This window comes from Saccostrea cucullata, unplaced genomic scaffold (genome assembly GCF_032062105.1).
Source record: "Saccostrea cucullata isolate Sc308-1 unplaced genomic scaffold, CSIRO_AGI_Scuc_v1 ctg285, whole genome shotgun sequence".
Taxonomy (NCBI): domain Eukaryota; kingdom Metazoa; phylum Mollusca; class Bivalvia; order Ostreida; family Ostreidae; genus Saccostrea; species Saccostrea cuccullata.
This window is the reverse complement of record NW_026930592.1, coordinates 374,023-401,127: the sequence shown is the minus strand read 5'-3', so window position 1 is coordinate 401,127 and position 27,105 is coordinate 374,023. Positions and strand designations below refer to the sequence as shown.

At 30.4% G+C, this 27,105-nt stretch overlaps 1 protein-coding gene across 2 annotated transcripts; it reads left to right on the top strand.

Moving 5' to 3' along the window:
* The first annotated feature begins 12,731 nt into the window (after positions 1-12,731).
* LOC134229197 (uncharacterized) lies at positions 12,732-27,043 on the top strand. 2 transcript variants are annotated; one of them, XM_062710899.1, is made up of 2 exons: positions 12,732-13,047; positions 17,948-18,328. In XM_062710899.1, exons 1-2 carry the CDS (start codon positions 12,928-12,930, stop codon positions 18,113-18,115), a joined length of 288 nt encoding a protein of 95 aa, XP_062566883.1. In that variant the 5' UTR covers positions 12,732-12,927; the 3' UTR covers positions 18,116-18,328. The 2 variants fall into 2 exon arrangements, with proteins under 2 accessions (XP_062566883.1, XP_062566882.1); XM_062710898.1 differs by lacking the exon at positions 17,948-18,328 and adding an exon at positions 26,245-27,043 and having other exon boundaries at positions 12,833-13,047.
* The last annotated feature ends 62 nt before the right edge of the window (positions 27,044-27,105 follow it).

Genomic DNA, 27,105 nt, shown 5'->3' with positions numbered 1-27,105 from the left:
AAATATATGCAATAAGAAGATCAATTCAAGTGTGCTTTTTAAAAATAAGATTTTTATTCAAGATTTTTAAAACAATTTCTCCTAAATTAAAACCCTTATTCTTTTTTTTTTTTTTTTAAATCTGTCAACGTATTTTTATTACGGCGTGAGAATTAATTATGGCATGTGAATTAAAACAAAGATCTGGAGTTTTGCTGACAAAATTGAATACTGATCGTTATCTCCATATTTCATTCAATGTGAATCCTTACAAATGGACATTTCCTTTACACTATAAACATAATTTCCTCTAGACAGTCCAGTGTTTCAATTTATCATATGAACATGTTCATATTGAAAGGATAGGTGTCTAATTAAAAAAAAATCATTTAAAATTATTGTGTGCTTATGATTTGTGTTACTTCTCGACATAAAGCTTCAGAAGTTAATGTGTAGCAAAAATAATTGATACTTTTTCTATAAATCGATAGATGACTCCCTCACTCATTCATGTTCAGTAATGGAATTTGATAAAACTTAATGACAGTAAATGGTGCGAAAAATGCAGAACACTGATAAAAAGATAATGGCTTATTAAGATTATTTTGTTTATTTTGGCTTTTAGATAATGGGTACACATTTAAATCCATGACATCCCTAATATTTTATGAGTTGATCAAGTCACAATTCTTTTTAAAGAAGGAAATATACCTTTATTTGTGCACATGATGTATTTGAAAGAAAAAGTTTTTAATTTAACGCGTTTTAACAACTTCATATGAAAAATAGTGTTAAGCCAAATTGACCGTAAAGCATCCTTAACACGATTATGGACAGAGAAGTCACCATAGATTGACGTTTAATTGTTACAATAACTAGACAAGTATTCAATTTTTGATAAATTGCAAAATACCCAGTCCCAATAATATTTATTTGATTGAAATAAATGTCAAAAATGTACAATTTTTAATTTGTAGCAATTGATTGATTGATTGTATGTTGGTTTAACGTCCCATTCGAGAATTTTTCACTCATGTAGAGACATCACCATATACCGGTGAAAGGTTTCAAATTTTGACCTTTACTCGGCACTCAGGGTCATTGAGCAGTGAGGGATCTTTATAATTATCATGCCTGTCGTGACGCAGGACCTTGGTTTTTAAGAACTCACAGTTTTCACTTTAAGTGCAGAGCACATACTTTGGTCAGTCGCAGCCGAGATTTTGAACTCACAACCTCCCGATCACGAAGCGAGCGCTCTACTGACTGAGCTACCGTGAACGGTTTGTACCAAATGAAGCTAATTACTGTGATTATTGTAATTATAAGTAATTATTGCACTACATAATTTTTTCAATACACGTTTGTTTAATTCTATAAAGGAATATTTCTCTCTTTTAATGGAACAAAAATCAAGAATGTTACTTTTATAAGCTGCCAGAATTCTTTTTCTACCTGGCCGCTTACCGGCTTCCGTTATAATTTGCAAGATGAATTTTGTTATCAAATACACAGTCTGTTATCTGTTAAAAAGTCAAAACTTTTTTTTTTAATAATAATTTTTGAATCTAGCTTTCGTTTTCACCAAATGGTTATTTTATGCCTACCCATTAAATACATGTACTCCCCTCCCCCCAAATATACGTACGATACTTTATTGAAATAGTAGCTGAGAGAATGAGAACTAGAAATGGTTTTTGCATATTATTTATTACATGTAGAATCTGTAGCAATAAAATACTGTGAACAGATATCAGATTTTTAGGAAGAAAAATATAAAGTGACAACATTCTTTCTCACACTTTTCTATTTTGAGCTACTATAGGAAAATGGATTTTGTTTTCGTGTTTTCTATATGTACTCCTGAAAACTACACTACCTTATTTAAAACTATTTTAAAAATTAAAAATAATATGAAACTACGGTATATGAAATCTCGACTTTATATGAGATTGTTGAAATCTCTATATCGTCGACTTATCTGTCATTAGTTTGCCTCGCTTTAAGAGTAGTTCATTCTCAGAGCATGCTCTATAGTATCGAATTAGAGATATGAACAGTGTATGAGAGAAATTTCTGCGTATACGAACGTTAACAATGGGAAAGTTGAAGTATTGTTTGTCATACAAGTTAAGTTTGTTGTTAGTTTGTCCTTTTTGTCCATCGTCAGTCAAAAATCCAATATATGTAACAGATTTGCAGACTCTGTGGTGTCTTTTATTTCAACTTCACTGAGATAAATTGAGTCGTTATATAAATAGTATATTGAAAACACCTCGTCAATATATCGACATGAACACAAAGGCAAGTTTTTCTTTTTATTTTCAAGTTGAATTTTTTGAATAAATTCTGCTTCACATACATGTGAAAAGTCAGCTAATAACGGGGCACAAATTTACCCCTTATAGTGCAAACACTTTGTTAGAAGACCATTTCTCCAAGACTTAATTACTGTTGTCGACGAGGAACTGGCATCTTTTTATTATCAACTTCAAATTACAAATGTCTAGAATCAGAGTGATTTTTATCAAACAATTCTTGTTGATGATTTATCAAAAGATGTGAAAAATTACGTAGTTTCATTTTTATTTAAGATACAGTTGTGTATGATTATATCAAACAGACTAGTTTTCAACTTCTCTGAGGAATTGTCCTTGGCACTTCGTCCCACCTCCGATGTCTTGGAGGTCTGTGTTTGCTCTGCTCCTATTTTGTATTGTTTTATGGATTTTTGATCATAAATACTGTTCGTTATCTCCATATGTTTCATTATATAAAGAGTAATAGACTGAGTCGTTATGATGTTCCTGACTTTTGCCAAAAAAAAAAAGACTCTTAATTTTTTTTTTTAATCTACATCTGATTTACACCCTAATTGAATACTAGTATTCTGTAGCACATACTGTGTTGGTTTCACTGTGTTTCTTCTCCACAGAAGCTAATTTTATCTAAAAAAAAATTACATGAAGTTTGAGAATCGTAAATGTAGGGTAGATCAAATTTATAATTATACTTGAAAAGTCAATTGTTCGAGAAATGAATTTTTGAACTTTTGAATTAAAACAAATTTATTTTAAATGCAGTTTCAATGATAAGCAAGAAGATGTATATAATGACGATATTGTTACAAGCCTTGCCTACTTGACCCTTACCATATCGTTCATTTGGTCTTTTTAATTCTTTTATTCCTTGGAAATTTCGCATCAAGAAATTTAAATCAGAACAGCTTCGCAAGTAAAGTGGCATCATTTGCACCTATGGGTGTTGAAATGCCTGTCACTAAAGACAAAATTGAGCGCCTTTTAAATGTTTTGTAAGTGAAATCATTTTTTTTTTTATTTAAGGTTATCGATAAACCATCTTAAGATGAAAAAAGTAATCTGCGCTATAAATTGTGTAATGAGGAAGCAGTTGCCCATTATAATAAAAAAATGTATTGGAAAAAAAAGATAAAATTAATTTAAATCAATTAATCATTCAATATTCTTATTAACACACAAAAAAAAAATTATAAGAAAGAAATCTAAAAATGTAAAATAAATGTACATATCATCGACAGTATGTTCATTTGGTTCTTGATTAAACACTATAAAAACTAGATTTTGTGAATATTTGGTATGACGACAAAGCGTGAACTCGTGTGTCCTGATATTGTTTCCATCTTTTTTGCCTGACGTGTGATCTATTTTGTGTTTTATTTTTGTTGGAACAATTAATATTTTTAGCACTTCATGCGTTCTAAATAATACGCTTATTCATGATCAACGCTTAATTATTGTCTCGGGATATAAAAAAAAAGTTCTTTAGTCCTTTTTGATAGTCTTTAAACACATCAGTTTAGTGAAACTCGTTGATTCAGAGTTGCTTTTTCGTCAATGTTTTAAGTTAAAAAGCAACAAAAATAAACGTTGAAATAAAAGACGCTTTTAAGATGTCATGACTTTAATGAGAGAAGCTGTCTATTTTACGCAGACGCAATTTTGTATTTTTAATGTACCATTGTATAATAATGTTTATTTGAATTTTACACTTTCTGTCATGCTTTAGATGAAAACTTTGGCAGATAGAGGAGAGGAGAAATGAGGAAAAAAATATCGCTTCTTCCATTGGATAGGGTAAAACAAACCATTACAGAACCCTACCCAAGCCTTGCAGGAAGTACAGTGACCGCCTCCAAATAATGCAAGGTAACCTTTAAAACTGTCTGAAAGAAAAACACCAACCCACAGTTATGTCTGTATTTAATTTGGAGTTTCATGTATCATTGATATAAACAAATGGAATTGCTGAATTTTAATTATTGTTTGAGTTCAAATGTGGGTGTTTTATCCATAAGATAAGCAAATCTATTCACTTCTCTTAACATTTTTTGATTTAGATAACCTATTGATTAAATGACGCAATGTTCACTGAAAAGTAATGGTTTTCTGAGTATGTGCATTTTGCTCACAATCTCTTTTCATTCAAAGTTAGTATATTCCGATAGATACTTTTACACTGATTGGGGCAGTTCTAATGTGATCGTAAAAAAAGCTAATCTAGGAAGATAAACCTTAGAACCAATATCGGAAGCACTAATGGCTTACGGAATACTAAGTAGCAAATTTGCTTTAATCAATTGATGAAGGATGTTCCCGAGAGATCTAGAAATTCAAACAAACTACCATTTATTTCCATAGAAATACAGTATATATTTTCGTTTCGTAAAAATCCCTCTTTGATATAAAAAAAACAAAGAAGTTTCGAAAAAGAATACTTTGAGGTTATATTTAAAATAAATTCCCTTAATGAATTGAAAGAATCAAAGAGACTTTGAGAAAATTCAACAAATCAATCTAATTCTTTGGGGTTAAATTTAAAAACATTTTAGATTTGTTTAATTTCGAAAAAAAATTCTATATTTAATACTCTCTAATTTAAAAGATAATGCATGAACTTGATTGATTAATTGTTGTTTAACGTCCCTCTCGAGAATTTTTCACTCATATGGAGACGCCACCACTTACCGGGGGAGAGCTGCAGATTTTGTCCTATACTTGGCACTGGCCATTGAGAAGTAAGAGATCTTTTTTGTGCCAGCACCTACTGCAACACAGGATCTCGGTTTATATGGTCTCATCTGAAGAACAGGTCTCAATGTCTCACAGTGGGATTCGAACCCGCGATATAAGGATCGACTCCTTACTTCGCTACTCTAGAGCAGACACTCTAACCACTGGGCTACGCGGCCGAACTATGTACTTCGAAACCTCTTCTTATTGTTCACTATTTGATTCATTTTTGTTAAGTTTATGAAACAGAGTATTTTTTATAACACTGCGAATGTAAGATTATTAATTTATATTTACATTCGCTGTGTTTTTCAACAAAGCCAACTGTGAAATTGATTTGAAAGTCATTTTTGTGTATACTCACGCGTAGAAATATACACTGAGAAACGTGCGCTAACGTGACGTCACAATAAGGCTACAGCGACGTTAGTAAAAGTATAACGATATAGGGCGGCGAGAAATTCAAATATTGAGTAATTTTTTTTTTTTGGTGCTTCCAAACATCTAAAATGTAAATATAAGGAATGTTTTTAAGTTTATTGTGAATCATCGCTTCATGAAATATGGCTACGTGACACGTCTGTGTGATTCACACACCAATAACTCACACAAAACTTTAAAAAAAACATTCCTTAAGTATAAGTAGAATTTTAGAATTCAATATATATATATATATATAGAGAGAGAGACAGACAGACAGAGAGAGAGAAGAGAGAGAGATAAAGAAAGAGAGAGAGAGAGAGAGAAAAAAGAGCAAATATAGATAAGGTCATATATAGTTCAATGTCTTTTTTCCAGGAGAAGAATTTATGTATTTCATAAATATAAAGAGAAAATGAAAAACTGATTGTTTCGATATATTGCCGTCATTATATTGGGTCTTTTGTGTGTACAGTTTACTGAGTGCACTAACAGCAATGGTTTTTGTTGTTCTTTTTTTTACCAAATGAGACAATTCACTAAATATTTTGCAGCCTGTTTTTACATTCATTATTTCATTCTGATCTCTATCAATTATCTGAATAACTTTCATAAAAGACTAGAAGTATCAACTACAAAAATGTTAACGTCAGTTTATTTATTAACAATAAGCAAGCGTTATGATTCATAACATTAAAGAAAAAGGACCCTTCACTACTCTGAGCGTTTACACGTGCACTATGATAAATGTCATGTTACATGCAATGTGTAGAAAAATCATCTTCATCTTATATTTTTATTCAAAATACAATATACGATTCAAAAACCTATAATATTTATTTTATATAAAACATGTAAAAGCATTGTTTTTCGTTAAATCTACTGAGTATAAAAGACAAATAAAATATTTAACATAAATGGCTGTAATTAACTGATGCTACACAACGACATATACACATCTGAATTTCGGCTACAGGCGGCATGTGGGAGGCTTTCTCCGTTTGTAAACAATTAAATACACAGTGCTCCGAATTAACCAAAACTTTTGACATTATTAAAATGTTCTCTTGACATTTTGGCATCTATCACAGTGAAAGGAAGTTTTGATAAATAAGGGGAAGAAACTAATTAGCCTTTATTCAAAATATATTGTACTAAGGCAAAACATGAAAGCGACATTTAATTTCACATATTAACCTAAAAAAAAAGTATGGTAAGCAAACATTTGGGTTGCAAATATTTTAAAGTGGGATTTTTTTTTTCAATAGCTGAAATAAATGACTGTTTGATAATCTGCAAAAAGGGACATGGATATAAGGGTTTTTGTTCTTTTAAACAAATATTGTTAACTATAATGAACTGTAATGAACATACAAAATGCAACTATATATTTAGAACCGAAACACTTTTTGGAGAGAGAGAGAGGGGGGGGGGGCAAAAATACAGTGCTTTGTATATTGCAACATTTTCTATGATGCATTGGAATGTTAATATTTTAGTTTTTAGATTTAAAAAAAAGCAGTGCAAAATGTTTTTGGACATTATTATACATTGTACAATATAAATGTGTAAATGTTAAGCTTTCCTATAGAGTTTAATCTTTTCTCATCCAAAATTTAAGATTTTGATGCATTCAGATGATAAGAGAAAGAAGATTTAATGTATCGATGCTTTTGGAAAAAAGGGTAGCAATATTTGAAAATAACTGGCATTACCTTTATTCAATTTTATTATAACATTTTGGACCGACTTCTATTAAGTCTTATACGATTAAAACGCTGGCGCATGGTTTTTAGCCTGAAAGAATAAAAACTTGTAGAAATTGATTGACGTTTTTCAGAATAATTGTTGGCCATTATTTATATACTGATTACAGGTTCTTCCGTTTCTCTGACATTGAGTATATGGCGGGTCCCACCTCTGTTATTTTATAAGCTCAACCTTTAGGTTGATGGAAGATGCTTTCCCATTCATGGCACCTTTAGGGTCCTACCTCTATTATTTTATAAGCTCAGTGTTTGCTCTGCTGTCGATTTTTATTGTTTCAAATAGACATTAAAACTTAGCTTGATTACTGTCTTCAAATTTCGATTTAAAACCTTTTTGTTAAAATGGTTGTCCGTTTGCAATATATAATTATATTTAATTTGTTTAAGAATGAAAGAAAAGTTAAAGAACATATTTTTTTTATAAATAAACTTATACTATCATGCCTGTTTATATTCTTTTATAGCTGCTTATCTAGAAGTACCGGAATACCAAAAAAATTCTAATGTACAAAACAACATCAGACATAATTATACGATTGTAGTTATGCGAGAAACTTCCCCGATAATCTCACAAAGACTTGTAATTTAGTATTTTATGTCCTTATTATGTATCACGGAAAGCAAAACGACTGAAGGATTAACTTTGTAATTCAAGTATTTTGTTTCATTTTGTCCTAGGTGTAGAAAGTACATTTTATTCAATGTGCTTCAAAATCGTTCTCCAGCTTATCGACGTCGCTAGCCAAGAGTTTCTGGTACGCTACTCTCCTCATAAGCCCGTATAAGGAGAGTAGCGAATCAGATACCCTTGGCTTGCGAAGATGCCAGCTTATCAGTATAAATATTTCAACATTGAAAGATAAACTAAAGGAAATCATACATCTTACCAAATTCATTCCTTTCTTAATGAAGACAAATCTGATCAGCTAACAGCATCAAAACACGATTTTTTATTGATGAAATAAATAAAAATTGTTATTTACCACCAAATACCTGCTTCAAAAATGATTCAAACATGGTCAAAACTTTCAAACTTACAATCACATTCACTTAGGGACATTTCACATTAAGTTCTTCTTCATTTAAATTTGTATAAATAATATTTTAAAGAAAATTTTTTATTTCCCTTTGTAAAAATTATATCTATAAACCTTCAAAATTTTTATTTATGTTTGAAAGAAAAACAACGATTTTGGATGAAATGAACATTTGAGATCACCGTATATTTATAGAAATAATAATTTATTAAATTGAAGAAAAAAAACAGATTTAAGCATGAAAGCACACTTTGATTCTAGATAAGAAGATCGCCAGTTGGGACCTTAAACTTGGTTAGATTTTTCTTTAATTAACAAAAAATAATTTTCTGTTATATATTTGGCAGCTTATTGTCTGAATTTTTTTTACTGAGATTAGAAAGTTAATTAATTAGAATCATAAATACGAAATAAGACAAAGAGACGAATGAACACAACACGATTACAACAAAGGTAACAGTTCTGTCTCGTTCATTATGTCTGAAACTCACTTTTTATTGTGTCCGATTTGTGAGACCTTGCTCGCCATATATTGTGTAAATAGGAAAATTCGTATAGGTAGTGCACATACAGTTAAATATTATCCTATCCATTTCAATACAATGTTAAGTCCAAGGCAACGAATTCATTTATTGAAAATGAGGCAAATGACTTCCACTATTCAAGTTTTTGTACAAAATTTTGAAAACAATACATTCAGTGAAAACACACCGTGTCATTGCACTTTTACTTTAAAATTCCATTTGTTTGCAGCTGTGAACATTCAGCATCAAATACATCGTCCTCTAATTTTTTATCTTAACTCCTACTTTTCTAAAAAAAATCTTACATCTTAATATATAATTTTTATCACCATAATTGCACTTGTCAAGTACATTACAAGTTTTTTGTCTTTTAATGATCAATAATGTTTCCTGTCGCATCTTCTCCGAATAACTTTCTGCGTCCGAATTGTCGGTTCCCATTTATAAGTATGTACGAGTTATTCCAACAGACATTTTCTAAACTATGAAAGGATTTCAACCAATAAGTTTATCAAAATAAAGCACAGTCGATCTGGATTTTCCTGGCACCTCTGCTCATATTATTTTAGATTAAATTTAACATTAGAATTACTAATATATATTGCAATAAACATGTCGATAATCCCGAGAGACGTTTTTAATTCACTTGCTTGTGTTAAAAATGACTGAAATAAGGAGTATTAAAATTAACAAAGGGGGAACGGAAAGCTGAGTAATACTATACCTCGAAGGAGATGATTTATGGAACTTAAGGTGTACAAATTTTCCCAAAACGAGATTAAATTGGGAATGTTTAAGAAGGTATTCAGGTTCAGTTGATAGAAAGATGATTTCCAACTCATTTAACGATCCAGAAACTACAATTTATTATAGATTTTGTGTGTTAATGAATACAAGTATGTACATAGATTTTTTTTAAAAACTTTTATTAGATTATTATCGTACATGTAAGATTTTGCAAATGAATAAAATCCATTTAAGTCTGAGCATAAAATTACACCTCATGTGTTGCAAAACAAGCTTTTCGTGCAATGGAAAAAGAACAATATGCATATATGCTAAGTAAAGATTAAATATTAAAAGAAAAATGCTAAGGATCTCAAATAACACCAAGGTCCAGCTAATCAAACTTAAAAAATATATTTAGCCATGTCTGTTTGTCATGACACTTGTCGGAAATGTTAAAAAAATCCATTTTGTTTATCCCTAATATACTTTATTTTTGTAGTGCCCTCTTTTTGCTGTATACCTACTGTTTTTATATTTTTTGCAAATATTGTTTATCTGTAAATTTAGGGGATCAGTATATTAATATGTATTTGTGCGATTACCTTTTGATCTGATCCCCTATCATGTGATGTATATATTTTTTCTTATTTCGTCATTTTAATAAATGACATATTTCATCTCAACAATGGTGTTGATTTTATTTGATTATATCTCAGCAAAAACAGAGCTGCGGTGAGATTGTGCAGCATGAGGAAACATAAATATATTTTTTCATTAGAAGATTCAAATTTTAACAGTACAAATCGTGAAGAGGGCGAAAACTCGAAATTCCTAAGGCAAGATGTAGACCAGTAAACATAAAAAGAGACCTTACAGTGTAACATGGAAAAACTGCAATTGTTCCGTTTGTCATACAGTTTATTTAGATGTTAGTTGGTCAATGTCACCTTTAGTCAGTAAAACTTTCAAATTTTAAAGAGATACGACGGACTTTACAATATCTTTTATTTCGAATTCACTGGGATATATAGAATTGACATAGGAATGGTAATAATTACAAGTATTTGTGTCTTGGTTTCTGTAACAAACTTTCAAAATTATTTCAAAATTCATAGAATCATTTGCAGGTAACAGAAAGAAAAAAAACCACTTAAATAATTTTGAAATAAGAAGAAAGACTCGTTTAAAGGGGCTGGGTGGTTGTGGCCATTTTTAGACTATTTTGATCTCCTTTAGAAGAAGAGCTATATATAAAGATATAATAAAATGACCAAATTTTAAAACTAAAATTTATGAAATTTTTCTTTACCAAATGATAGTTGACAGCTTAAGATATCATATCCCAAAATCCAAGTTATATCTGATGGTTAATAAAAAAAATAATTTGTTGACCCCCTAGCCTCCTTAATGTAACATGTAACATGACTTTCGTTGCATGAATGAAAAAGTTTTTTTTTAATCACGTCTTAGCTAAATTTTTTCAGAGAAAGAGGAGAGAAACAGCTCAAAATAAATCGTATTGTATTTTAGTATTCCAAAGTAAAAACAAAAAAAAGATTAATTTTGCCATCAATTACATATTGTTTTGCAGCTGGAATCAATAAGGATTTGTAGCAGTTTCACAGAACTGTTGTATTCAGAAATGATTTCTCCAGAGCAAGTAAGGATTTCAAAGTCTTTTAGAATAAATCATAAAGTAATGAAAAGGGGAAATAAACATAAAAGATGTTTTTTTTTGTATTTTAAAAATGACTCTTGTGACGTTTTTGTACATTGTATTTATATCATTATATACATGTATACTGTCAGAAGCATACTATAATATAAAGTTCTTGCTTTGTAAGTAGATTATTACTGTACTGAAAAAAATAAACATCCAGACATGTTTGTTGAAACACCCTATATCTTAGCAAAAAAAGAACAGTTACATATATGTTTTTTTTTCTTTCAGCTTATTTTCATTTCATTAATTACATGAAACTTAGTAATTAAAATATTTGATGCAAATACGTAAACTAACAACACGGGGGCATAGTGTCCTGTTATAACCTAAAGTAAAAAGAGGGCTGCTGCATTTATTTTCAGGAATTTTCCTTCCATTTTTATTATGACATGATACATATAATATAAAAAAAAGAAGATAAAGTTATTTCTGCAGGAAGTTACATGTACTATTGTTAATTGGTAAAAACACTTCGTCGATAAATCATAAATCTGAATGTCTCTTATATTAAATGCCACATTTGGTATTTTCTTTTTCTCAGGTAAATAAAAATATAGATTATGGTTCATACAAGTAGGAAGATCACTTTTCACACACGGTGTTTCATATATAGATAACAAGCACTGTCAGTATAGTCCGATTTCATCTGTTTCTTTCAGCAATGTTTACTACTAACTCAATATGGGGTGACTGGTTCATTTTTTTCTTTGTAGGTCTATGTTATCAAACGCATTAGTCGCTTAAAAATATTAATACAGTTAAAAGTAATACTCCAATATATCAACTCTATGATCCATATGCTAAATGATGTACAATAACCCAATAAACGCGCAAGGCTTTCTAATTACTTTACTGCTTACTTAACTAACAATTGTTCGGGTTAATATTAAAATAATTTTTCGACCAAAGTCTATAGTTTAAAAAAAGATAATTTACTTACACCGAAAAAAAAAATGGAAAAGATGTATATATATTTTTTATATTATTTTGATGAAAGTTGTTGGTTGACAAAAGTGTTATCGATCGACCTCAAAAACCTCATTGTTTTCTGCATCTTAGGGCACACCTTTCTGCAAAAATTATTCCGACCCAGTCTATTATTTATCCTATTCCGTAAAAGCGAGCTTGGGTTTTCGTCCCCCTGGATTTGAGACGGGATTATCAACACTGACACTGAATATCTTTACATTATAAAGCCTCTATTTGTCTAATCTTCTAAAATATTAATTTAAATGGAGGAAAGAAACCCAATACCCATGTGTTTCCGGGCTAAGAGCATGAAATATAAATGATATACATTTATGAAAGCCGATATATCATAAAGAAGTGAGATGAAATAGTCAAAGTATTAACATTTCATTCCTTCTCTTATGGGAACCATATATACATGTCCTTCAATCTGCAAACTGTCTGATAATACGTTGAATTGTAACAATATTTTAACATTGAAATAAGATACTACTATTTACCAGAAAAAAAAATGTAACTTGATGACGACCACGAACAGGAAACTGAAATGTGACGTCAAGTATTGTATCCAATCACTCTCTTGAACCGATGCCCCGCGCGAAACTAACGCCTATTATTTCCATATAATTCACCACACGATAAAGTTAGTTCAGTCTCTAAAGTAGAAATCAGAAGAGAAAAGGGAAAAATACTTTACCTGTTTATATAAACAATATTTTTGTGGAGATGGTAAATACATTAAATGTAGTGCAAACAGTACTGCTGATTTTGGCCATCAGTGATTTGTGTTGGACAAGGTACTTCCTTCTGAATGAAGACAAAGAAGTTATCCAACCACAAATGGAGGTAAGACATGACAAAAAGGAACAAATTTAAATGTATCAATGTTATTACACTATTGAGTAACAAGTATTTATTAAGCCATAATGCCATACTTCATTTTTTTTCCTATGTACCAAAATCTCTGTAAGAATTATTTCTCTACAAGATTATGATTGATTGAATAACACATAATAACCGTTACTACATATTTATATATCTTAAAAATAAAAACCATTGATACTAGTGCATTACTTTAATGTGTATTCAATGAACCATATTACCGCAAAAATATAATAGAAATTTTGGGATAATTAAAATCTTAAATGCTGTAAAATTTATCTCTGGGGTCAGGCTCTAAACGTATTATTAATGCAAAGTATTGGATTAATAATTAAGCATGGTAATTTATTGTCTATATGAACATTTTACCAACGAAAAAACGAGAGTGGCGCTGCCAATGTTACAAAATTAAACAAAATATTCAAAATAAATTAGAAAATGTTATATTAAAAATGCCCAAAGCAAAAATTACTTCATTTCTATATAAGAAGTATTTACATGTTGTACATTAATGACATAAATCTCTAATTCACATATCACTGTGGGAGATGTTTGTTTTAAATCTTGATTGATAAGTGGTGGTAAAAAAGCCCAAGTGACTTCTTAAAATTAATTAGTATTGGTGATTTTTAGATACTTTGTTGCTGAAATCAGATGCTATTTAAAGTTTTTAAATTTTGCGTCTGTTCAATTCATTCAAGCTGATTTAACTTCTGATATTTAGTAGTGGAAACTCTCCTTTTGAATAATGCACTCTTAATTAAGGTCATTTCCTGATAGCACTGATGCGAAGTTCAGTTAACATGAATAATTGATTACATATAAAAGGGTTTTATCGGGCATATTTGATAAATAGAATGATTGCATGAAATTTATTTTGAATTGAGCTTCATTTCTAACTTCCTGTCACCTTATTGAAAGCTTATCATTTTCCACGATAAGGTTTCCTATTCTACTATTTATAACAGGTATTTCAATTTTCACACTACTTAAAATCAAGCAGGTCGTGTTTTCATATACCTTAAATCTCAGCAAGGAATGTTAAGTCTTTATTTATCATTCGTTTTGAGACTTGAAGTGAGAATTTCTTTTTATCCTGATTTTCTTGATTGCTCGTAATTTAAATGAAAAAAATAAGCCTTTTGAAAAGCTTGTTACTTAGTTATCTTTGCCAAAATATATGGTGGTAAAACATTTATTTTTGCAAATTAAAGGACATATATATATATATAACATTTTATCTTGAATCATTTTTTATGAGATATAAATTACTGAGATTCCCAGAAAATTTATCAGAATTGTTTCTAGTTTTGTACATCAGCAGTAAAGCAAACTAATTTAAAACAAACAATCCAAGACTAGTTCTTTTTTAATATGTGACCTATGTTTTCTATTTTTTTTAATTTTGAAAATGATGAAAATTGAAAAACATACGGAGATGACAACCTGAAACGACGATAATTTGTATTTAAAGCTTCAAAAGAGAATTTTTCGTGTTCTCGTCCTGAATGAATTTTACATTGCAATTTTTAAAAATTGATCAAATTTGCAACCATGCATTTCTTTGCATTTAAGATTAGGATCCGGTAAACTAAGTGAAAAGGGGTCTTCAAACGTTACTGCTTGTGGAATATCGAAGTTACGACGATAATGAAGAAAATATTGCCATTAAAATTTCCAAGGTTAATGATAAGCTTATAATCAAAAAGTTCAAAATAAAAATGTGATGTCATTTCTTGATAAAAACATATGCATTTGAGCTATTGTATCTCTTATACTCTAAAATTATCATTTCAGCATGCTACAATTTGCTAAAAATCCTGATATTATAAAACATTACATCAGAAAATTACTATTATTTGGCAGAGAATGAAAAACGACAAATGTCCTATCTGTCGGTAGATTTAAACACAGTATCATTGGATTTTACCAATACGTTACACGTCTCCACCATTAAAGCCATCATGCATTCTTAATGGAGAGCAATATTAAAATAAAATGACTATTATTTGGCATAAATTGAAAAAGACTATGATTTGCTATTTTTCTCTTGAAGAACTGTTATTGAGGAGAGGAACTACTGATTTATAAGTGTTTGTTGCCCATCCTTTTGATGAAGCTCATAAAATATGTCGACAAACAATAATTTCTTTTCATATAGATCCTACATTGCAGAAGACGTCAAATAGTAAAAGTTCATTACAGCATCACGTACATTATGAATATTATACATTACCCACATACTACGAGTATGGATGGCTATCTGAAACTCTGAACGCTGTTGGTACCGACTACAATAGAACTATTCTTTGACGTGTTCGTACCTCATAAAAACGTCGTTGATAATTAACTCTCAATGCTGGCAGAAATTAAGATTTATACGTGCACATGGACTTTTAAAATGTCGACTAATCATGTCAAATACTTTATAATTCTGTGAATCAAACAAGTTTATTTCATATAAACCTGTTGCCTTAAGAGTTATCTTAAAACATCATATGTCTTGGGATTCCATAAGGAAAAACTAAAAAGTATTAGCACCGTAAAAGTGTTTTCGTTCGATTTTTTTAATTCAAAATCGCACACCTATGTGGGAACTCATTTCCTGAATTTGGATAAAATGGAAGCGAATATAAATATTTAGTTGAGAATTTATTCTACTTAAGTTTTATACAACGTTTGATCTTTAGTCATGAAGATTATTTCATGGATAACAAACTAATTATACGAATAATCAAATGGAGGCTTTTACCAGTGCAAGACGGGGTCTGATAAATGTACTGATTAGAATGCAAATTTTATTATAAATTGATTGTAAAGAAATGAGTATTATTTATTAAAGGTTAGAAATCCATTGTAGTTGTCATATGAAACTACTAATGCATTAAACGAGTTATAATGAAATAATCCAGTACATGACAAAAACATTAATTGGAATAATCCTCTCGGAAACTTAATAATGCTTTATTGATCTCAAATATTTTTCAAAACCATCAAGAAAAGCAATTGTATAAACACTTATATATCAAAATGATGAAAATATGCCATAAACAATGCTAAAAAATATTGGTGCTTTTGGAAACTGCAAATGATTTGGGGTAATTTTAGATTCTGTTTTTGATATTGGTAAATTACAAATTATAGAGGGGGGTCAAGGTTTGGGGGAAAATGATAAGATAGTGGGGTTTTTCATATCGTGGATGTAGAAAAGTTTTTACACATATGGCAATTTGCATTTCGTGTTGAACAGAAACCCGAAACTCTCTTTATACGTTGGTAACAAGGAAAATTAGCCCCAATGCTTCAGCATTTTCTTTCTTGAAGTGAGTTGTTCGCATATTTTCTCATATTTTTGTTTAATAAGTAGTGTGTTTTAAAATTACAATCGGGAGACAGTTTTAAAGTACTCTTGTTAAAAAACATGTGTTCAGTGGTATTGATAAAATGGTGGACAATGTCTCGTCTTAGAGCATTACACAATGTCTGTATTGTTTTATGTCAATTCGTGTGTTTTGTAACCCTGTTTTCTGTGACTGTCCGTAGACACGTGTTCGTCTTCTGCACTAATCACAACGTAGGCTAGATTCATTTCACCAGCAAGGAGTTTTCGGTAAGATCATTTTCTTTTCTTACTTTTTTTCTCTATTATTGTAGTACTTATATAATCAATGGATATGGAACTTTAACCTCCAAAAAATAGTAATAGCAAATTTATATATCAAAACATTTCTCCACTGAATGACAAATCCAGTTTATTTTTCTTTTTTGCCATTTCTGATATTGTTTTTTTTTTACATTATCTTTTGATGAAAATTCAAGTAGAAAATTCCGTTTGGGATCAGTAACTTAGAAACAGTAAGCGTTACCTGTCGACTGGTCATATCTGCAGTATGCATTATGTTTTGATTAAATAAACGGATTAATCTTTAGTAAAATGTATTATTACAAAGGTAAAAGCATTACAAGTTCAAACTACGACCAAATTGCACATTTGGATAACCATCATTTCTTGGCTAAATCGTTGTTTCAACTGGAAAAACAATGCTGGAAATTAATTGAAATATGATTCAGACTTGATGCTTGCGGTGATTAAATTCAGTGCAATTTGATATTAATCCTCCATAGAAATCTCCAGAATTTCAATTATCTTAATTCAGTTTATTCAAAAATGTTTTAAACTATTTTTTTTAATTTCAAATGCAAAAGCAAATAGGGAATATGAATCAAAATTTATACTTGTAATTCAGTTCAATAACGTTTTATGGAGAATCTCTGTCACTTGTAAAACATCATGTACGTGTTTATTGTTGAATGTTACCACATGTTGTGTGTGTATCATGTACCATCCTGTATTTTGTATGTATAATGCTTTTAAAATGTCTTTTATGTTCATTGTATAAAGTTTTATAACTTCTTCAATATATAGAAAAAAGGCATAAGAATGTATTCTTTTTCTCAAACACAAACTATTAGACAAAGTTAGAAATAGAATTGGGGTACGTACATGGGTTTATTCATTCATATTAGAATCCAAGCTTCACCCATCTTAAATATGTAAAACGATCTTGCTTAATCCTTCATTTTATATATCTATTTATTGCAGATGATAACCTATGATAGGAGTCTGTAATTTAATACTTAACTTTAAAAATACACAGCAAAGGCGTTGCTCTTTTCAAATACCCCACTTTTGAAGTTTGAAAAAAAAACGTGTAAAATATTTATCTATAAATTTATACTTGTTTGACCATTTTTTGAGTCCATATACTTTCATGATAAATACCATTTAATAATATATAAATTAAAAGATTTTTTAATCCAGAACTACAGTATTGTTTATATAATTTGTTTTTACTTTTTGCAGGAATCAGTCAACAGTCCCTTGCAAACAAGATTATCACCAACGAAACAATATTTGCTCTTAATGCGTATACTTAAGGGCAAAAATTCAGTGGACCAAGAACACCATTTACAAACACCAGAAAAGCGCCAAAGACGTTGCTATTGGTCTCCAGTGGCGTGCTATGGATAACACATTTGTTTTAATTCTTCTTTGAGAAACTGAATTTGAGAGAATGTATAGAACATATCATAAGAATTAAATGTGCTTAATAATTATTTTGTTTCAAATACAAGAGGAATATGTTGCATGAATCAGACAACATGACTTCTGCTGTACTGACCTTGATGATACATTAGCCATTTTCTGTTTTAAAAAATGAAAACGATAAATTTTATAACATCATTGTCAGATTTTTTATTTGATCGTGAATTTGTCCGAATTGACTCCCTTAAAACGAAGCTTTATACTACAGATTTTTGTGCTTAATTTGAGGGTAGGGTGGGTGGTTTCTTATGTGGGGCTTAAGAAACCAAGATGAACGAAAACGATTAACATAAGAGAGAACGTTTTTTTAGTATGATATGTCTAGAAGTTCTTTGGTTTTCATATCAAGACTTTACATAAATTATCTATTGCTTTCGAAGCCAGAAATAAGTTAATTGAAAAAAGTGGTTTACTGATGAAAACTTCCGTTCTGTTTAAACTAGAAGTGATGACCCTTGCTTTTTTACTGATGCTTAACTTTTGGATGGAATATTTATGTTCTTTGGTTTCCATATCAAGACTTTACTTAAATTATCTATTGCTTTCGAAGCCAGAAATAAGTTTTTTGAAAAAAGTGGTTTACTGATGAAAACTTCTTAAACTTAAGCTAGAAGTGATGACCCTTGCTTTTTTTTTTACTGAGGCTTAACTTTTGGATGGAATATTTATGTTCTAAGAAATAAAGAGAGGTCTCTACTTTACACTGGTCGCCCAAGTGGTGTAGTGGTTTAAGTGTCTGTTCTAGAGTCGCGAAGTAAGTAGCTGATCCGAACGTCGCGGGTTCGAATACGCTGCGGGACGTGGAGACAGAGACTTTGGATGACAGAATATAAATCGAAGTCCTGTGTGACAATAGGTGTTGGCATGAAAAAGATCCCTCACTGCCTGCTCAATGGCCATAAGTAAGGAGTAAACGTCTAAATTTGAAACCCCCTCTATGCAAGGGGCGACGTGTCAATTTGAGTGAAAAATTCTGGAGAAGAACGTTAAACAAAAACCATTTTACTCTTTAAATATCATTTGAATAAATTAAAATTTCAATCTAAACAGATAAAATTTATTTTACAGTACTTATTATAGCTTTTGAATAACGAAATACTTTCAACTATGTCATTGATACAGATTATTAGTAAAAGAAGATTGGGTCATCTTAAAAAAATGTTTGGTTGCCCTCTCCTGACCGACCAAGTAAAATGGTCCGACTCAAAATTTTTTTTTTACATTAGAGGACAATTTTATTTTTCTTTTCATTCCTCCTCTCCCCTTAACTAATATGTTGAAAATTTCTGGGAAAAAGATTTTCCCCCTACCTACCGACCCAATAATTTTACCCTGAGAGGGCAAGCAAAGATGGCCTTGTCTGGTTTTTTTTATTTCTACACTTAACTATCATATAGATTTTTACTGAGTATTATTTGAAATGAATGAAAAGGACATTCTTACAGATTGTAAAATTTGAAACACCCAGGCTATAATTAACGCAATTGACTCAAATCAATGATATTTTATTCGCGAAATCTATTCAAACAGCAGGACACTCTTGAGACTTCCCGATAATACAGAACTTTATCCGAAATTTTAAACCAACATATAAGCAGGCTAATCTTTGTTTCTAAATATGTCTAGACATATTCAGATGTTGCTACCGAATACTGAGCATTTTATGCTCAAAGAAAACCCTTGAATTAAACTTAATATGAAAAAAAAAATTTGATCAATTTAAAAAATTGTTGTAACAATACAAAAATAGAACCCTAAAAAAAAAACTGTGGGTGGGATCAGTACCCAATGGAAAGAAAGCATTCCAAGTCGACTGATCACATCCAAAGCAAACCCTCTCTATTGATTAAGTAAACGTAAAATTTTAAGGTAAGATGAATTCAATGCATGGAACAATGACAAGAATTAGTATGGAAACTATAAGGATAATACGAATCAAAACATCATAGGAATTGCAAAATTCTGATTTTAAATGATATAGTAGAAAGCCCCACAACATTAACTTATTTTTCGGTAACCTGTTTAATAAAAAAGATTAAATTGATCGTACTCAATATATGCCAATCCGTAAATGATATTACGGCATAAAAAAGTGAATAGTTTTTTTCTTTGCCAAACGTTCTGCTGAAGAATTATCATGTTGCTTTCAACTATCATTTTTACTCAATTTAAATTCTTTTTTCAAGGGATTTTTCAGTTTAAATGTATCCTTATTCAAAATTTTTGGAACATGTGACCGAGTTTTCAATAACTTAGGAACAGATTCAACAGAGTGCTTAAAAGAAACAAAAGGTTTGCTTTCTTTTCAGTTATGTATTTATATTTTGAAAACAGCCCTTTAAATACTAGTATATTTATTTTAAGGCATCTTAAGATAACCAACATGAAATTAAAAAAAAGTGTCAGCCCTGGAGATGAGGTCCAGTAATTTCATAAAAAGTCAATTTAATCACTGAAAATTCTGCTCTTTGATATCCTCCTAGACAATTCAATTTGATTCCAAATCGATTATTCCAATGCAAATAAATGCTTTTATATCAATTAAAGTAGAATTACCACGTGTATCAAATTCCGCCATGTTAAACCATTACTTTTTTGTTGTTGTGTTTTTTATATTTATTCTTAAGAAATATATGGAGAAAATAAACAGTTTTTAAGCTCAAAAGTCCCTTAAACAATACAAGTTTGGAGCAGAGCAATCAAAACATAAAAAAAATATAAGAGGTGGGATATATAATTATATGTAACTAAAGATGATCCAATAAAAAGTATCAGTGGTAGAAATTAAATACTTAAAATAAAGAAGAAAAGCAAGAAGAATTTCAGTAAAGCTTTAGGCCTTTCATTCTATCTAACAACCAAGCTATATGATAAACGTGATGACTTTTCCTTCGTCAACTTCCCTTACTTACGCAGCAATATACCTTCATCACCTGCATACGGAGTGTGTATATCTCAGTTGATTCGATGCGCAAGAGAATGCTCTACGAACAATGAACAATTTCTAAAACGAGGTAAATTATTGACAACTAAATTGATGAAAAAGAATATCAGCAGTCTCGTTTAAAGTTATCATTTCGTAAGTTCTATGGTCGATACAATGACCTTGTCAGCAAATTCAATTTATCATTGAGTCAAATGCTGACTGACGTTTTACATACTAATTGTTAGTCCATTATTTATACACTGAATTGACAACGGATTTTCTGTTATTTTCTGATAATGACAAGGAGCACACGGCAGGTGTGACCGGTCAGCAGTCAGCAGGGGATGCTCACTCTTCCATGGCACCTAATCCCACCTCTGATGTTTCGGAGGTCCGTGTTTGCTGTGCTCCTATTTTGTATTGTTTTATGGACTTTGATATTGAATACTGTTCGTTATCTTCATATCCATCTTCAGAAGCTTTACAAAATAGTTGTTTATTTTATAAAGCTCTGAAGATAGAATGAAAGGCCTAAACCTTTACTGAAGTTTTTCGTGTTTTTCTTCTGTATTTTAAGTACATATATGTAACTATATATGTTAAAATATGAAATGATTATCAAACCAAACCAGAAGTTATTCATAAAGGGCAAACTTGGGATAAAAATCTAGAAGGTCAGAATTTGGAAAATAACAATATTCCCAAGTATGAAGAGCAGGTTATATACTGTACATCTTTTTAGGCATTCATACAATAAATTTTGTGGTATCGGAAATTCTATTTCTATTTTCAATGTATAAGGACATATTTAAATCAATTGTAAATAAGAGGACGGTTTTTAATGAACAACTTACGTTGAAAAGATAAGCAAAAATTCTTCTTCCATTTGTTAGATATAGTTAACTTTTGGCAGTTGCAGTATATGTACTTATTTCATATATGAAAATAATAAATCAAGCTCAAATGTCTATTGCAATAACAGGAACAAAGTAAACACAACCCTCTTAAATCATCGAAGGAGCGATCGAGTGTAGTGGAGAAGAAAATACGTTTTTGTTTTTTTTTAAATTGTAGACAATTCACTTCGATTAACGTCAGTGTATTTGCTGACAGGGTGAAACGACCATGAAATTCGCGGTATGTTGGCTTTGAAAGTCTTTTTTTTTCCAAATATGAAGCAGATAAGTTAACCTCTGTAATGCCTTTAAACAAATCAAAGTAGAACTGAAAATTTTATATTTGTTTCAATATTAGCGGTTGGCACACGCTTACCTACAGACAGGATCAAGAGTAAATTTGAACAGATTTAAAGATTCGACAATTTCCTCTTCTCATTATTTCTACATATCAACTTAAATTCCTACATTTGTTAAGTACAACCTTCGATTCTTTTTTAAATCATCCTGACGTTCCTGTCGCTACGAATAATATCTTACATTATTTTGATTTCAAAGAAGTCAATAAAATCAAAAAATCAATTATGGTCTATATGAAAATATTATTGCACATACTTTGCAGTATGGGATGATGAAGGACGAATGTCGTGTGTTCATCAATATGTAATAAAGAAATCAAAATCCATTTTTTTAAATTTGTAATAAAACTACTTTAATTCTTACACGTTTCGTTAATATGTGTTCTCCTTATTATATTTATCAGAACTTTGGTATATAAACAATTCGCATTCTTTACACTTCATCGCCTTAATCTGGTTGCTGCTACATGTACATGAATATCTCAGGTTGTCTTTTTCACGTTTATCTTATTTAATGTGCATTTGTGTTTTCACTTTGAAAGCGCGGATCTAGACATATTATATCGAAAATCTTTTATAACGTTTTTTTCTCTAGGGTAGAAGCATGCAGAAGTAAAGTTTGTCGCTTCAAAGTACATATATATAACCGTAAATGAGACATGTACTCAGGTAGAAACTGGAAAGTAAAATACATCGAACTGTAAATAGAGCTGAGGCTTTTATTAAGAATCTAGCTGGATAATCTTGAGAGGACTTATGCGGCGCACATGATATTTCTCTTCGAATCGTGTTTAGCTTTGACGTCTGACTGGGCCGTACTGCACCTGATCCCACCTCTTATGTTTTGGAGGTCCATGAAACATCATGAAACAAAGATGTTTAAAGTCAACATGTTGCAAGTTCTACTCTCGATACATTACATTGTCACCAAATAAAATAATTCAAATCATTTATCGAATGCTGACTGACCATTTGTAAAATAATTCCAAGGCCATTATGTATACACAGAATTGTCTACCGAGTTTCCAGTTTGGTCAATCAGGAAACATATGGTGGTTGTAAAGAGTTTGCTTACTTCTCCATGGCAACTGATCCCACTTCTGATGTTTATCGACATTTACATTTGCTCTGCTCTTGATTGGTTCCGTTTTAATGAATATATGAGCTTGTATTGTTGTACGTTATTTCCATATTTCATATTAAATGAATCTGATAGTGGAAATTCAGCTTATATTCAAAGTCCTTTTAAATCATTTTTAAAAATGATTTGTCAGGCTTAAATATTTTCAATATCCCAAATAACTGCAATGATTTCTAAAACATAATTTAAGCTGTATTCAAAAACTCCACAACAATTCTTACACGCAGAGATACATAGCTATATCTTTTGAGTGCTTTTCCGAGTGTCTTTCTTCCCGAAAAATTTATAAATTATAAATAATTGTAGAGAAAATATTGCTGTTCATGAAACAACAAAATCGATAAGGCCAACATTTTTTAATAAAATGGTTTACGGGAGCGCCGACTGCAATTTTACCTAAAACCAAATAAAAATAAAAGTCCCTGTTGTTGATTTTATTTTTAAATTTCCCGCCGATCGTCAATGCAAGTGCACCAAAAAAATAAAATTATGTGCAAATAAGTCGGCAATTCTGATTGGCTGTTTTATTGTAATCCTTTCTTATCATCCAATCAATTTACGTTTCTTATAAACTTTTTCGGAAGTGCATAAAACGTGCCAACATGGACGCAGAAATGTCAAATTTTACAGAAGTTGAGAATACATCGTCCTTATACATGATAGTTCACGATCGTTTTTGCAAGTCAACCATACTAAGCGAACAGGAAAATCAATAAGAGTACATCCAATGACGAAGTTAAGTTAGAGTTATAACGAAATTAAAGAAATGACTAGAGGATATGTTGACATGGGTGTCACCTTCGATGTGGGGTACCGTATACAGTACGGTAGTTCTCTTTTACAATTTTGATACCTTTGATGAACGTGATACGTGAATGGAAATTGAAAATAGACGTTCGAATTTTGTGAAGAACAAAATGTGACGTATCTGCATATATATCAATGAAACGTTTTCAAACGTGTGTAACATTTTTAAATAAAGATCATACATGTGTATACAGACTGGAAATTCGTATTAAGTATTTTGGTGTGTGTTAAAACAGTTATAGAATAGATATATAAACACTGCAAATGATACAGTTTTCAAATTTGTCTATACTTTCAACTTTATCAAGCTTTCAAAATATTAATTGCATAAAACATATATGCTGTAGTGTAAAATACAGATTAAAATTATGATGCTGGGTTTTATTCAGATTCTCTTTATAACAATATTTTTCCCATTTTTCATTTGTTGGTTAATTTGAACATAGTGAAGTTCTCATTTTATGCAAACTTTTTTCTTTTGTCATCTTGTTGTCATAATGAGTATTTTTATAAGGAAATCCTTAGATTCCCCCATTTCTCTCAAGGGTTTAGTAGTATACTTTAATATTTGTGTTGTTATCATATTTCAAGCTCCACACCATATATATGGCAATTTTTATCGAATTATTGAAAATAAAAAAATCACACACTTTTTCTAATTTTATTTTTATTTTTATTTATCCCCCCCCGACCCAATTTTTTCAAAAAAATTCCCGTAAACCATTTAATAAAAAAATGTTGGCCTAAACTTGTGATGTCGAACAAAAAATGGATACTTAAAGTTCTATTTAAATCCTTATCCCCCCCCCCCCCAATTTTTTCTAAAATGCTTCCAACCAATAGCGTCCAAATATGGTTTTTTCAACATTTAATTTAAATTTTCTTCACAATGAATTAAATGACTTGTATGCAACTGATCTTAAAGGTGCATGGACACAGATTTGAAGTTAATATTTTCTGTATATTATTACGACTTATATATTTTAACAGCATTTCACACAAAAATATATTAAAAATCTTATTTCATCTAAAAGTTATTAAAACTTCAGTTTTTTAGACTGGTTAGATTGACACATCCTTGCACTTTCACAAATTTAATTCTATTCTTAATACTTAGGAAAAGAGGCAATCTTGTGTATAAATGAAAAATATTAAAACTATAATCCAGAAAATTCAGAGTAGAAATGTTCGAAAGCAAAACATACACACAGTATATTGTCAGTCCGTGCAGTTGTGGTGAGCAGATTTTAACTATTGAACGCTCCCGGGGAATCGTAAACATCAACAATAATAGAGCTCGTGCCCTGTTTACAAAAACTGTGTACATTAGCGCGGGTGTGAACAATTTGCTTAACTCTGTACACAACGCTTAGCGCGGAAGGGCGATACTTGTAAAAGGGTTTTGCTTTATAACAATTCTACTCTGAGTATAATTATTTTTACTGGATTAAAGTTTTCATATTTTTCATTAATACACAACAAGATTGCCACTTTTCCTAAGTATTAAGAATAAAAGTAAAATTTGTGAGAGTGCAAGGATGTGAGAATCAAACCCATCCGAATATTTGAAGTTTCAATAACTTTAAAATGAAATATTTTTTTAAATATATTTTTGTGTGAAATGCTATTAAAATACATAAGTCGCGATGTTATACAGAAAATATTAACTTCAATTCTGTCCTTGCACCTTTAATGCCTCAATTTGAATTTCCCTTCAAGAAAGTGCTGCAATCTAACTTAGTGCATTGTAGTTTGTGGATGGTTTGATTAACCAAGACATTAAAAATAAATGTTTTAGTGTTCCCATTTGTCAGGTAAAAAAAAAAAGACCAAAGTAGTTGTCAAACGCTAAAAACTGATTTAAGTTCCTGTAAAGTGTGGGTTTAATATATAAGTTGTCATCTCTTTTCTTTTTTTCTTCTTAGAACATTGAAAACGACGAAGATTTATGGTTACCACTAGAAGAAATTCAAAACCAGGTTCCATCCAGTCAATTCCAGAGCAGACATCGAAGGATATCATTACCGAACATACCGAGAGTGGACGGATTATCTGCTCCCGTCTCCAAACGAAAAGCCTTACCCTGTTTCTTCAGCATTGTTGCTTGTTATGGATAACGACCGCATCCATGTCTTCTTGTATGAACACTGCCATTTTATTCATAGACAACATAACTGTTTCTGTGAAATAAGAATACCTGATCATTTTACGACATTATATTTTGACATGAACATTGATACATAGAGACACTATTTGTTCATTCTATATTCAACTCTGTTCAAGATCTCTTTCTTAAGAATGCCTTATACTTTCATAAATTATCAAAATACAACAATTTAAAGAAGAACCTGTTGACAGTAGGGTCATCTTAAATGCTAGTCCAGCATCGACTGACAATAAGCATTTCATGAACTAAAACTTGAGAGAAATCAGATTTTAGTTTAGCTTGTCTGCATATAATTTTGTTTTTTTAAAACTGTGTTATGCTAGGCGATAGTTAAGAACAAAAGTTTATACATTCATTGCAAAGATGCAAAGGATTGTGCGTTCTTTTTTTTTATTCATGGCAGATACCGTCTATAACATATCTACTTTTCTAATAAATCAATGCAATACTCATCAATATCATTTCATTTGATTTTCTCACCATCTACACATTCAGCATCATTTAGAAATAAATAAAATTACATAAGATACAATACATGTACACTGTTCATTCAAATTACCTACACTTTTGTTATTTTGTTTGTTTTATATACAAATACAATTGATTTATTTTGTACAAA